Below are 14,022 nucleotides of genomic sequence, written 5' to 3'. Positions count from 1 at the left end.
CCAATGGGGGCGCGCGGCCCGGGCCGCAGGCGCCAATCCCCGGGCGGGCCGACCGGGCGCGCCTGCCTATTGGCCCCGCGAGCTTCCGTAGCGCCCCCGTGCGGGGAGGCGGGGCGGGAGGGGAGCTGGCGGGAACCCGAGGGCACGCGCGCGAGTCCCGGAGCCGCGTCGAGCGCCGCCCCCGCCCCGTCCTGACGGCCTCGCCCCAACCTCGGTTTCAGCGCCGGAGGCTGGCCGGGGCCCTGGACCGACAGCGCGGCGCGCGCACCTGGCGATGAGGGAATTCTTGTAAGGAGAAACATTTGTTTTGCTCCTTACAGTTATTAAAAAGAAACTATAATCAGGAAAAACATCATAGTTTAAAGGAAGTTTTTATTAACAGGAAGGTTTTCCTTAATTCATATGAGATCCATCTTCAACATTAAATAGGGTACTTGCTCCACAGTCCGTGTCTAATCCTAACCCACAAACACTATTCCAGTTTAGTCCTCTCAAATGCTTATGTCATTTATAGTGTCACAGGTAAAAGCCATTAACTACCAGCTACTTAACTAAAAGTGACTATACTGGAAAATGAAAATTTATAGAATTTTATCATCAGAGTAAAAAAAAATCAGGAAAAAAATTTATTTAGAAATCTTTTTATCATTAGGGTATTCTTACACTTTTCAGAACAAGTATGATTTTCAGGAATTATATAAGGCAACTTATTATTAAATATCAATACTTAGCAATGTTTTGTTTAGTTGAAATGCTATTTTAATTGTAAAAACCACTTCCAGTTACAAAAAATAATCAAAAACCTTATTGGCTTTAACTTGCTTTTACAAATGTCCTAAGAAGTCTCAAGGTAAACAATATTTTAAGTAGAAAAATACTAATTTTTAAATAGTTTGGTATACTATTTTTGTGGTTTATGTACATATATTAACTGGTTTCTTTTACAGGAAACCTGACTAGTTTATTACATTAAGTTCTGTGAAATAAACGCAAGAGCTCATCACCTTTTAACAAAAATAGTCTGTATGCAACAATTCCAAGTATCAAAGATATTCTTATTTAGTGGTTGATAATTGCTGGCTACAAAATACATTTACTGGATTGTTTTCAGATTGCAGCTGCCCTCTGGCATCTAAAGCAAGGATTTCCCATAAATAAAAGCTGCAAAGCAATTCTCATACTGGTTAGTTTAGGTCAATGCTTTCTTTCCACCCTATCATTCTTTTTTCTGCTCTACCGCCCCCATCCCCCGCAGAGACACAGTATTATTAAAAACATTAAGTCCCTGGGATTTATGCTTCAGATCAAGACATCATTTGAGTGACTGCAAATGATGTACAGCTCTTCACGTAAAAAAGATGTTTTGTGGTCACAGTTGCTTCAAAAAGTAATTATATTCAAATAACCTGACATATCATGCTTTTAGCAATTAGAGAACCATGATTTTGACACATGGCAATTAATGTTAGGGAAATGTGAAATGCTAAAAGATGTGAACAGCTGTTCTGTTTAAGTTTTTTTTTTTTCTGTTTAAGTTTAGAGTGCTGCAAAATTCCAGTAATGACTTTATTTTTTCAGTTAACATAAACAGCCCACGATACAGCATACAAAGTCATAAAGTACAAATCCAAGGAAGGTAATACCTCTCTACTAAGTTACAAAACTTTGGCAAATCAATACAGTACTCTTTAACACAATAAAATATATTTTTGTTGGAGTCATTTATTTCGTGATAATTTTTACTTCAAAAATGTTTAGTACCAAGTAAAACATTGTGATTTTTAATGGCGGTTTATAGCAGAGCAAATTATTAATGTCTTTTTAAAACTCTACGATTTCTCCTTTAAAAGTGAGTTCCCTCATGCAAGTTCTCCAGGTTTATTGCAGCAGGGCAGCTGTGCCCATGTAAGAGATGGCTCTGCTTGGTTCTGGGGTTGGTCCAAAGCCAGGTAGAGTTCCAGTGTGTGGAAACCTTTAAAATTCTACCTTAAGGAGGTTTAATCAGCCAATACCAATTTCCAAGTACTTTTCAAAAATTGTTAAATTTTCATATAAATACAGGAATCCTCAAGATCAGATAGTCATTTCAGACGCTAGTTTTAGCTGATCCCTTTTATTTAGAAACCCTGCACCTCTTTGTTTTGATCAAGTCACAGTCTTTCTTCAGCTTATTAAAAAAAAATTCTACCTAAAATATAGTTGTATTTTTTAAATAACAAATAAATACACTGCCAGCTTGTAGAGACCTGCGGAACTGGGTGCTTATTTATCAACTTTCATTATCATTTCTCCACAAATGCCGCCGCCGCCATCGGTGTCCTTATGCTCCCTCTTGCTGAAGCCGTCAGTTCCTCTATTTCAGCATTTAACTTATGTATGACCCACTCCATTGCTTCTCGGCCCTTAAAAAAACCCAACATGTTTACTGTTACCAAGTGAGAGCAAAGGCATGGGCCAAATACATAGCACACCAGGGAGTAATGAGGAGCGGTACAACATAACTAAACCTCACCAGGACAGGTTGTTTTTATCTTTGCTTTTTCTTCTCTAATGTTATTTACCAAATACCAAATGCCTTGAGAAACTGGCTTGATCTATAAACTGATTTTTATTTTGTATGCAAAAGATGTTCTCAAAAGAATCTACAATTAAATGATAGTGATGTTTTACTTACTTTATGATTACAATGGTCCCCCTTTTGGGGTGAGGTCAAACTCCTTTTTTTCTTTTTATGTCTGTATTTGAAACCAAAATCCTGTATGAGGCTCTGAAAGCTCTGGTCCCTGACTTCCTCTTCAACCACTCTCTCCTGGGAGCCTACGCAGTTCCTTGAGGGACAGAATGAGGAGCATCTCCTGCTTCTGGGCTCAGGGCCTTTGCACATGCAACTCCTCTGCCTGGAATGCTTCCTGGCAGACCCCTCACAGCCTAGCCACCCCTCATTCAGAACTCAGCAGAAATGTCATTTACTGAACACTCGTTAAACACTGCCATACCTTTCTGTCCTTTTCCTTTCCTAATGACGTGCTGTATGGTTACTGTCGCCTTCCTCTTAGTTCCACGAAGGCAGGGACCACGTTTGTTTTGCTCCCCGCTGTATCCCCAGTCTAGCCTAGCACTCTGTCTGACATAGAGAAGGCATCTATGAATATCTTTTGACTGCTGAATGCTTATATTAAACATGTGTTACAAAACAGTGCATTAGGCATCTCTTTATTATTTTATTTTAAATCATGCATTCTCAATTGGGCAAAAATTAGTTGGGGGTAGTGGAGAAAAATCTCACTTTTTAAAATGCATAAAGCACAGATATATATCCATATATCTATATCTATAGATATAACCTGCAGTATTAAATAATTTCATGAGGTGGATCTGGGGGTAGAAGGGAGATGACAGTGAAAAACAGGTTGAGAATCTATGCTGTCAGCAGTGACACAAAGCTACACATCATGGAGCACCCCCCCAACCCCACCCCGTGCTGGGCCCCAGGCCACAGGCTTCTCGCATTATCTCACTCACTCTTCACGCCCAACCCTGTAAGGCAGGTAATAAGCTCCACTTCGCAGATAGGAAACAGAGGCAGAGAAAGGTTCACTTAACTCATTGCCCAAGGTGAAAGGTTGGTCAGAGTTACAGCTAGAATGTGACCCCAGAGCCCACACCAATAACTGCCCACACGGCCTGGCACTGCAGTGGCTCAGAGTTGGCTCACGAGCACAGCTCTTCCAAGAAACAAGACCCAGGAATAAAAGCAAGCAGGGAGGGACTTCCCTGGCAGTCCAGTGGTCAAGACTCCAGGCTTCCACTGCAGGGAACTCGGGGAACTAAGACCCTGCAAGCCTGTGCGGCCATAAAAAAGAGCAAACGGGGAGCAGCCTGACTTACTTTATTAGCATTTGACGATATCGTACTTGCCATCAGTCCTTCGAGGTAACTGCCAAGACTGACTCCTTTCACGGTAATGATGGCTTCTTGAGTCAAAACAGTTCTGGAACAAAACACATTCACACAGCTTCAGGATGACCTAATTTTCATTTTTCAAAGAAATAGTTGATAAGAAAAAATTAAAACACACTGTAAAATAAGTTTGTTAAAACATTTTTTCACTTACTTTTCTGGGTCTTGAGGGTGTGGTTTGTATATAAGTCTCTCATCTACTGAAACCATATTTGTAAATGAAATCTATAGAATTAAAAAAAAAGTCAAGTCATTTTGAAAACCAAGGTTAAAAATATTTCCAACATTAATTCACAAACCAAAATCTTGCTAGCTGAATATACAAAAACAGCAGCAAGTAAACCCCCGTGATACTACTGTGTAAATAGAAGTTTTCACTATTCTTCACTTCCTCCTTATTAAAAAAATAATAAACTTGACAAAAGCATCACAACAGTAATAACATGCACATGATTCCTAATTTCCTTTATCAAGTGCCGTCTCCCAGAAATAACAGGCAGGCTCGTTAGAACGCTGAGGCTACGTTGCAAACAGGCAGAGTCAGTGCAGCGCCTAAGTACCGATTTCTAACCCAGGCTGAAGAGCATACGTTCATTTGTGTATCAACTACAAAAGAGAAGAAAACTAAGCCAAAGAGTTTAAAATGAAAACAAAAGGGAGTCGAAACTTACATTAGTAGATTTAAGCTCCATTGTCTTCTCTACCGGATCCACTACAGAATGTTCTTGCACATATGTTTTGGTTCTTGCTGCACCAATAAGCTAAGTAAAGCATTCGGAATTAGTAATCAGAGGAGGAAGAATTTCTTAACAAGTGTATCAATATTTTACTTGAAGGTAAAAATGTGTTACTATTTTGAACCAAAAATCTGTTTTCATAAAAAACATGAGGAATGAGACAAGGATCAGAAAGGAGGCCCATTTACGGGTAAAAGGAATTCACACGCCATGAAGGAGATGAGACTCCCAGACATGAAAGCCTCTGCACAGAATATCAGCAGCCAGCCTTGCTGAGAAGGGACACAGCACAAGACAGGACACGGCAGCTGCCGAGGGTGATGGTGGAGCAGTGAGCCCCAGTATCCGGGACACTGGGCATCTGGAGAAAGGAGAGTCTCAGAGCATCCGTCCGTGTGCTCCTGGAGCAGCCCAAGGGAGCGGATGCGGTGGTTCCGGTCTCCAGACAGAAAACCCATTACCTCACGAGGAAGGTTACAGACCATCCAGGTCACTCCTGTGCTCTGACCCCGAGCCAACCTCAGCCCTGCTCACTTCTGCGTTCCCCCTACCTAGTGCAGGGTGTGTGCAAAGGAAGCAACCAGTACATTCCTGTTGGAAAATGTGTACTTTAGTTTTCTGAGGGGGCCCACATTCTAGAAGGAGAATCTCTACAGACAACTGGGTCCATTTATACCAGGGTTCTCTTCCATCATGATAAACCGGGCACCCTATTTGCCCACTGGTTAAACTGGCTCACTAAACCCTGTCTGCTCCCTTGAAAGGGCATGGAATTGCTTTTAAATGTAGAAACAGAAGCACCAGATCTTGGAACAAACAGGGCAACGGCAAAGCAAGACTACACTCCTCACTTAATGTGCGTGGCCACCACTGATCCCAGCAACTGTCAGCTAATAACCAGCATCAGACCTCTGCTTCCACATCTTAAGTTGCTGGCAAAGTAGGAAAAACAGAATAAAACTTTTAGATTACAGAGCATTAGCTGGCTTCCCTCAGAAGGTTTTATCAGGTGCCTTCATGAAGACTGTAATAATATTTCCAATTCATTATACACTCATAACTCAAGTTTATTATAATACAATTTGAACTGATGCAAAAATGACATTCAGAATCAGCTCCCACAACCTATTTGAAATTATAATGCGGTTTAGAAAACTTCTCTACAGCAGTCACATTGCTCCAGGAATAAAGACACACTTACAGATTTCACAATGGAAGGCAGTCCCCACTCTGTGCTAAGAAGTCTATGGCTGTGCAACTTTCCAGAGGGATCTATGTGTCTGTCCAATACATCAACTCCAACCACACTGGGGTTCATAGGGTTTGGGTATTTCTGCATTGCAGCTGTTGTAACAGTTTCCCATGGGTGGCTGCCGACATGAATAAAAAACCAAACATTTAAAAATACACATATAAATTAAACCATTTTTATAACCCATCAAATTATTCTTTACAATTAAAGTTTACTTAATTACCTAGGGAAAAATTTCTGAAATGCTGACTGAAAGATGATTTTGGGGGGCTCAGTCTACATTTTGGACATGTACAGACTTCAGTATTTTTTCAGCACACAGGTTACAGGGCATAGCTGATGCCCAAAAGGTTAAAATTACCTATAGAGCACTATAGCACAGTTTCTTAAGTCATCTTTTCTACTTACCAGTGTTCACTCTCCCATGTAAATTTTGTTTCTAAGAATTACTGATTCATAAAAATGTATTTAACAATTATGTTCCATAGAAACAAACTGCAAAAAATATTATTATACCATTTATTCTTTTGTCTGACCCCACTTCTGTGAAGCTATGAAGAAGTAACAAGAGTAAAAGAACTTACAGGCACTGTAAATTATCATAAGGGTTACAAAAAGATCCAAAACATAACTGATTTAAATACCATAATATTAAACATGTATTTTTCTCTAGTGAGGTAATAACAGTGGCCCCTCCAGTCAATCTTTTCCATTTGAAGGAGTGATTCTGATTTCTGTTTTGAAAAGCTCACCCAATACAAGAAAATGTTTTTTTTAAGGTGCTCCTAATGTGCCATTTTCTAATATTCTCTTAATAAGCATTTGCTCACGAACAAGGATTGAGATGCTAACAGTATCATGGAACTTGCAGCATCTTTATATTCTTCAAAAAGCACATGTACTTGGGTGATTCAAAATGTGATGTACATTTCGTTCTCTTCACTACTTATCTGAACAATATGCTTGTACCAAAGATATCCTTTTCAAACGAGCCTCCCATTAACCACAACGAGCATTAAAAGTGAATGATTCTACACGTCTTCATCGAAAGGAAAGATCTGGAGAAGGTGTTTCAAACTACACTTACTGACAAACCACACAGCATGACTTTTTTTCTAAAAGCAAAACAGGTAGGCAGTAATCTATTTCAACTGTTCAGAGAACTAAGCCTGACAACTTTTTGTGGACAGAAGGAAAATCTCAACCCCATTCATTTTGCAAAATCCTGAACAACAAGTAACATTACTCTTTATGCTTTCATTTTTGCTCCAACGTTATACAGAAATGAACCCTATTCTGTTTTTAATCTTGAGCCTTATTCAGCAATCAGCGCAGGTATAACCAGAGCTACTTCATAAATCTAAACAGTCCCCACAAATAGAAGTGATATGGGCCAAGCACTCTGATTGTTACCAAGGCAACTATCTAAAATGAAAATCGGATGAACCCTTCCCTGTCTCCATCCAGTCATGTACCACCGGCAGCTGGCTTCCTTGCACTTATCTCTTTCCCCACCTCCTTGAAAAAATTTAATAATTGCAAGGCTTCAGGGTGGTTATACATTTTTTGTAATTCAGTCCTTCTCTCCTCTCTGAGCCAACGTGAAAACACTGACACTGACTTAGCTTGGACTAAGGCTGCTTTATAAAACATGATTAGCTCAAAATCATAAAGGATGCATATTACAATTAACAATCTTCCAGCAATTCATTTTAACTGAATTAATGTAATCATGTGAAAAGACTTCACACTGCAAGACATTCAAAAATGGCACCAGAGGGCAGTCAGTCAGTAGAACCTGGTGGCGGCTTGGTGAGCTGTCCAATTTCTTCACCTATAAAACGAGGTGGGGAGCACTGTTAACTCCACTGAGGCAGCAACAATGTCTTGATTTAGTTACCAGTGGAACCAATCCAAAGAACAGCACCTGGCACCTAGTGTGCTTTCATATTTGTTGAAGGAATTGATGAATGACTTCAACTGGATACCAACTACATGCTAGGCCTCAGAAGAAAGTGCTATCAAATCAAAGATGGGAAAATGTGTCTTAGATGTTGTTAGGTAGTAACAGCCTTAAGATGGGAGACACAGGGAAAGTGTAAAATTTGCAAGGGGAGATAAATGACATCATTTTCAGGGAAGCAGGACTGGTGAGTAGAGAGACCCTGCTAGACCTGAAAATAAGGATCTGAAGTTCAAGAAAAGCTGGAGCCCAAGGCACAGATCTGGGTGCCAGAAATGTGTGCGTATCAGCTGGGACCTTGATCGAAAAGTCCAGATTATCTGGGGAGAATCTGGATCAAGGCTTTTTCTCCCAGGACATGCAGACCCTTTATGTGAATATGTTTGTTTTCTGGGAGAAGAGTCCCAGAGCTTTCATCATATTTCAGAGACGTCTGTGACAAAAATAGAAAGATTAGGAGTCCCTGATGAAATGCAAGAAGTCCAACAACAAAATTTCACGGAACATTTACATTGAAGTGGAAGAAGGAATGGAAACGTTAAAGAAAAGGGCAGAATGAGTGGAGATAAGGGGTAGGGAACAAACTAGGCAGAAGAGTGTTAAGGAAGAAAATTCTAAGGAGACACAGTGCCAAGAACTTCTTCATCATTTAAACCCAGAAGAGAACTGCAAAGAAGAAACCATCCATAGTGCCAAGGGCTGAAACACAGTCGTGAAGAATGCAACCTGGTTGAAGAACTCTGGAAAAACTATACACTTAGGGTCTTTCACTCCAGAGAGACTGCAAACTTTAGGGGAAAAGAAATATTCCCTCTGATTCCAACATTCTCTACTGTCCAGGATTCAGTGGACTCCTGCATGTGTCTGATTCACTGAGTACCTACAACTTGTTTTAAACACTGCCCTTGGAAACACTGGTTAAAAAAAAAAAAAATCAAATGGTTAAACTAAAACATACTGCTAAGCTATAAAAATTAGAACAGTGTGGCAACAACAAGATCGGTGGAACAGAGCAGAGAGCTCAGAAATGGATTGAAATATAAATCGCAGCAGTGTTTCAGGACGAAGGCGGCATTTCAGGTTGGTGAAAGGAAAAATGATTACTCAATAAAAAGCGATGACAAATTGAGGCGAACAAATGTGCCTCAACAATGCGTTCAGGTAAAAATAATAGAGGGGATTACATGTGTGGTTTTTCTGTACAATGAATCACGGACCCAGGAGGGAATTTAATTCCCAACATCCAGCTGGCTTAAGACCTGTTTTCCGGACTGAACATTTCTCCCTAACCAACAGACGTTAACGAACGTGGCCTCAAAGGCATCTCAATGCTGGCAGGCCCCGATCACACCGTCATCTTCCACGTCTCAGACGAAAATGGATAACCCAAGGTCACACGGCTTGTGGCAAGCCAGAGCTGGACCTTGGACTCCAATTCCAAGGCCATAAATTCTAATTCCACGGGCAGAGAAGCTGCCGGCAAAATTCCGCTTCCCGGTCGCCCGAGCTCGCCCCAAACCCCCATTCCGAGCTAGGAAGCTCCGCCCGTCGGCGGCGGGGCCACGCGCCTCTCGACAGCCCGCGCCTCCCGCCGGGGATCCTCGGGGCCCCGCAAGGCCTGACGCGGCACGGGGCGCCTCTCCCACCCCGAGCGCCGCCAGGGACCTCGCGCTCGGCGACGCCGCCGCCTCCCCCCCACGAGGGAGGGCCGCCAGGGCCCCGTCCCCACCGGGCGGCCCCCCCGCCCGCCCGCCCCCTCCGGGCCGTCTCCGCCCGGGGCGCCCCCCCCCCCGGCGTCGTGACCTTGGCCCCCGGCCCCCGCGCTCCGAGGCGCTCGGGACCCTCCGCCCCGCCCCCCGACTAGGCCCGACGCCCGGAAGCCGCGTGAGGGGCGCCCGGGCCTCGCCGCGGCTCCGGCCCCGCCCTGCCCTCCCACCGCACAGCTGCCCTGTGCCCCCTGCCGACCCGCCTGCGCCCCAAACTTACTCAAAGACGTGCTCCGAAGTCCAGATCTTCATGGTGCCGGCGGCCCGCGCGGTGTCCGGGCGGCGATGGGGCACAAGGAAGCAAAAGAGCCACTCTTGCCCCCGCCCCGCCCCTCGGCCGCCCCGCCGGCCGCTCAGTGCGCACGCGCCGTCGGGCCCGACGCGACGGACGTCCCGACGCGCTGCCCCACGCCCTATCCCGGCCCGGGTTTTGCCCCAGCCTTGCGCGCGGCGCAACGGAGCCCCGCCCCTTAGCGCCAGGCGCACCGCGCCGGCGCAGTTCCGAGGGCCGCTCCCTGGGCCGCCGACGGAGGGCGCTGTACTGCGCAGGCGCGGCAGGCGGCTTGCGGTCCGCCCCGCTTGCGGGCGTCGGCGGCAGCGCCGACCTCTGCGCAGAGTCGGGCCGGGCGCAGCCGGTTCCTGGGCGCGCCGGCCGCTGGCCTCGCCTCCTCGCTCCCGCCGGGCCCGAGCTGGCCTGGCGAGGCGAGGCCTGTGGACGGGTCCCGTCGGCCCGCTGACCCCGACAGCCCTGGTGTGTTCGGGGTTCCCTGGAGCAGACGTTCATGGTGCCTCTTTAGGAACTTCCTCCTGCCTGCTGTCTCAGCGCAGGCTGTGGAGGGTCCAGAGCCAACCAGCTCACCCATCCACCAGCCAGCCAGTCAGGCGGTCAGCCCTGCGCTCAGGCCCCCTGCCCTCCCGGGGATTTCGCCCCTCGGCGGGGCGGAGGCACGCGGAGCAGACCCCGAGAAGCTAAGGGCAGAGCGTGTGACCGGTGCCCGGGGAGGGTGTAGCTAGGAAGCACGAGTGCTCAGGGGCACAGGTGGGGAGCTTCCTGGCCCCGGGTTTACAGGAGGGGGCTCCGCGCAGCTGTCACGCCCCTGCGGAGGGCCCTTCCTTCCTCGCCCTTCCTCAGCAGCTCCTCTGAGCCTGAGTTCCTCCTGTCACACATCCTGGTGCGTTTTTCTTCTCGCTTCTCGCTCTTTGAGATCATCTTGTTTATTTGTTTAACTTCCACTCCAGTGTAAGCCCTTGAGGGCAAGGCTCTTGCCTGTCTTGCTCAATAATGATTCTCAGTAAAGGCTCAGTGGTTATTTATTGAAAAATGAAATGATTCTTCGTGGAATGAATGAATTACTGGAATCCTCTAGTTTATCTGTGTGGCTCCTGTAAGCTCCTGACGGGGCGGGTCTTGCCAGACTGCACTGGATGAACCTCGTCCAGGGGACACACTGGGCTCACTCTCAGGACAAGCCCTCTCTCTCTGGTCCCCACCACACTCCACAACCTGTACCCGCTAAAAGAACAATTTGCCGTTTTAAGTGATGGCTATAGAGGAAAAGTTTTACACCTAGTTACTTAGAAGCTCGTTAGAAGCACTGCCTCATTCTTGTCCTTAGCTCCTTTGATTGTTAAACACAGATAAAAGCCAGGTTACTTTAGGAGGGAGGATAATTTGTTTTAAATAGCCAAGGTCCTTTATATAAAGAAACAGAAAAATTACATTAGACAGGAAGGAAATAAAATGGTTGGGCAGTTGCTAAGTGCAATTTGTGGTACCTAGGACTTTGAAAACAAAACCTACAGTGTTTAGAGGGAATTCTTGGGGAGGTAATGCGTTAGGGGCTGCTGAGAGTGCCTCAGCCTCCATTAGGCTGCGAAGTTCATGTCGCTGGGTGTTAAGAACACTGGTTCAGGACCCAGCAACACAGAACAGCCTGTCTCTGCTATTCCTGGAGCTCCCTGAAGCTGTTCACCATCCAGGATCCTTATTCTGTTTATTTTAGAGAATGTTATTCTGCCCCCTCGTTGAAGATTTCTGTTTTTGAAAGTCGTGAAAATTAAATGACAGCTACCCCCCACCCATCCTGTATCAGTCTCTCACGGTAGTCATTTTGCTTACTACAGCTGGAGTGATGGGGAGGGGGGCGCAGAAGGAAGGCTGGAGATCCAGGCCCAAGCATCGCTTCTGTGTGGAAGTAATATGACCTTGTGCTTGGGTTTGGAGAGCAGGACCTTTGCATAGATGACCTCCTGGAGACTCACTCAGAAACATACAGAGGAAACGAATGGTTTTTAGATACCTAGGCCTTGTGTCATTGACTGTGCCTTTCACAGAAACGGAAGTCATTAGCAGGTCATGAATTTGACTCAAAATTAAGTAGGTGACTGGCTCTTATGGCACTTACTTGCCGGATGACACGCAATCCCCAGAGCCTCACGCCCTCCCCTGCTCCTGGGGTGGCGGTGGGGGAGAACACGGATGGGTTTCCTACCTGCGAGAAACTTCACATCTGGCTGAGGAGCCAAAACACAAGTCAAAAAATAACTGGAAGATAAACAACAAGGTCCTTCCGTACAGCACAGGGAACTATATTCCATATCTTTGTAATGAACTATAATGGAAAAGAATCGGAAAAAGAATATATAGCTGAATCCCTGCTGTATGCCAGAAACTAACACAACATTGTAAGTCAACTACACTTCAATTAAAAAAAAAAGAAAGAACTAGAAGATATTGAAAGTGGGGGTTGGGAGGGGTTAGGTGTTCGCAGCAGAGGCCCCTGGCTGTGAACAGATCCTTCAGGGAGATGGTAGGTGGAGCCTTTTCCCCAGGGCTGCAGAGCAGGATTTGGCTGGCGGGCGGCAATCAGGGGCTGGGAAGAGAAGAAGCAGCCCGGCAGCACCAGTGGTAGCAGGGCGGTGTTCGCAGGGCACAGAGCAGGCCTGACAGGAGAAGTGGATGAAGTCACGTGCCCCAACTGCAGCTGGGCACCAACACCTTTTATTCCCAAACGTCAGTCACTTCTCATGCCATCTTCACAATTTGCCCTGTTTTCATACCATCTGTTCCATTATTACTTAAGTTTCTTAAATCAGCTTTTTAACAAATGCACTTTAAATGAAACTTTATGTAACTACCGTCAATAGAAAATTGGTTTGATTATCCTCCTGATTTTCACTCAACACATAATTTTAAAGTAGAGCAGTAAGTCCATGGGCTCCCCACCATCTTTCATAGACTCCAGGAGTGGGTGTGTCTCACACCGGGGTCAGTTTCCAAGCTTCTTAACTGCTCTTTAACCCTCAGCCATGCTCTTCAAACTCCAAACCCACCATTTCCTCTGAACCTCTCAGCCATGACCTTGGTCTCTGAATTTCCCGTGAGCTTCTTCTACTTGTCTCCCCACCTCTTTAAAATGTCATGTAATCTCGTAATCCTCTCTGTATTTCTCTGCACTCAGAGAACGTATTCATTTTTTTTTATAATTTTGTTTATTTATTTATTATTTTTTGGGGGGTACACGAAGTTCAATCATCTGTTTTTATACACATATCCCCGTATTCCCTCCCTTCCTTGACTCCCCCCTCCTCGAGTCCCCGCCCCAGTCCTCCAAGGCATCTTCCATCCTCGAGTTGGACTCCCTTTGTTATACAACGACTTCCCACTGACTATCTCAGAGAACATATTCTTCCCAACCTTTTTGCCTTTGCTCCCTTCATTTATTTATTCAGCAAATAACCACAGATCACCCAGTCTAGGCCCTCCCTCCGCCCATGGAGCTGACACGACACCAGCGGCTCGCAGTCGGGGCGATGTCCTCCAGCAGACACGTGACAATGTCTGGAGACCTTTCAGGTTGTCACAGCTAGGGAGGGGGGTGCTACTGGCATCTGGTGGGCAGAGGCCAGGATGCTGCTAGATACCTACAGGACACAGGACAGAGAAGGTCCCTCCACATCAACAAAGTGCTGCCAGTAGTGTCCCAGTGTAGCTGAGCTGTGGCTAACAGGCTCTTAGAATCTGGATTTAGGATCAGATAGGTCCACCTGCCTGGACTCCATCTTTTGTCCTTCCAGTTGCCAAGTCACCTGAGCCCCACAACTACAGCGATTATTAGCTGTCTCTCAACAGGCTACATGTTCCACACCCTTGAACTTTGTACACGGTGTTGTCTGCTCAGAAGGCACGTTCCCCTCATTTGCCCTAAAGAGTCTTGCTCGTGTCTTGAGGCTGCAAATACTCCCCTGACTCCAAGGGCCTCACTGGTGTGCCTCTCCCCAGCATGGCCCAACGCTTTGTTCCTGCTTCTGTGCTGGTGGCATTTTGTATAGACCTTATTATTA

The 14,022-nt window shown here is 45.6% G+C and overlaps 1 protein-coding gene across 1 annotated transcript; it reads right to left on the bottom strand.

The window, feature by feature from the left end:
• Nucleotides 1-1,538: 1,538 nt before the first annotated feature.
• Nucleotides 1,539-10,054, bottom strand: PRELID3B (PRELI domain containing 3B). The gene is made up of 6 exons (XM_057703196.1): nucleotides 9,899-10,054; nucleotides 5,899-6,067; nucleotides 4,632-4,721; nucleotides 4,115-4,185; nucleotides 3,889-3,991; nucleotides 1,539-2,402 (listed from the first exon to the last, which is right to left on the bottom strand). The coding sequence occupies exons 1-6, from the start codon at nucleotides 9,928-9,930 to the stop codon at nucleotides 2,283-2,285; spliced, it is 585 nt and encodes a 194-aa protein (XP_057559179.1). The 5' UTR covers nucleotides 9,931-10,054; the 3' UTR covers nucleotides 1,539-2,282.
• Nucleotides 10,055-14,022: the final 3,968 nt, after the last annotated feature.

The sequence above is a fragment of the Hippopotamus amphibius genome, chromosome 12 (assembly GCF_030028045.1).
Source record: "Hippopotamus amphibius kiboko isolate mHipAmp2 chromosome 12, mHipAmp2.hap2, whole genome shotgun sequence".
In the NCBI taxonomy this organism is placed as follows: Eukaryota; Metazoa; Chordata; class Mammalia; order Artiodactyla; family Hippopotamidae; genus Hippopotamus; species Hippopotamus amphibius.
This window is presented reverse-complemented; position numbering and strand designations above follow the sequence as displayed.

Coding starts and splice junctions, on each gene's coding strand:
- PRELID3B (XM_057703196.1), bottom strand. CDS start 9,930: ATGAAGATCTGGACTTCGGAGCACGTCTTTGA. Junction 4,722..5,898: donor TGCCTTCCATTGTGAAATCT/GTAAGTGTGTCT, acceptor TGCTTTACTTAG/CTTATTGGTGCAGCAAGAAC. Junction 2,403..3,888: donor TATCGTCAAATGCTAATAAA/GTAAGTCAGGCT, acceptor GGTTTTTTTAAG/GGCCGAGAAGCAATGGAGTG.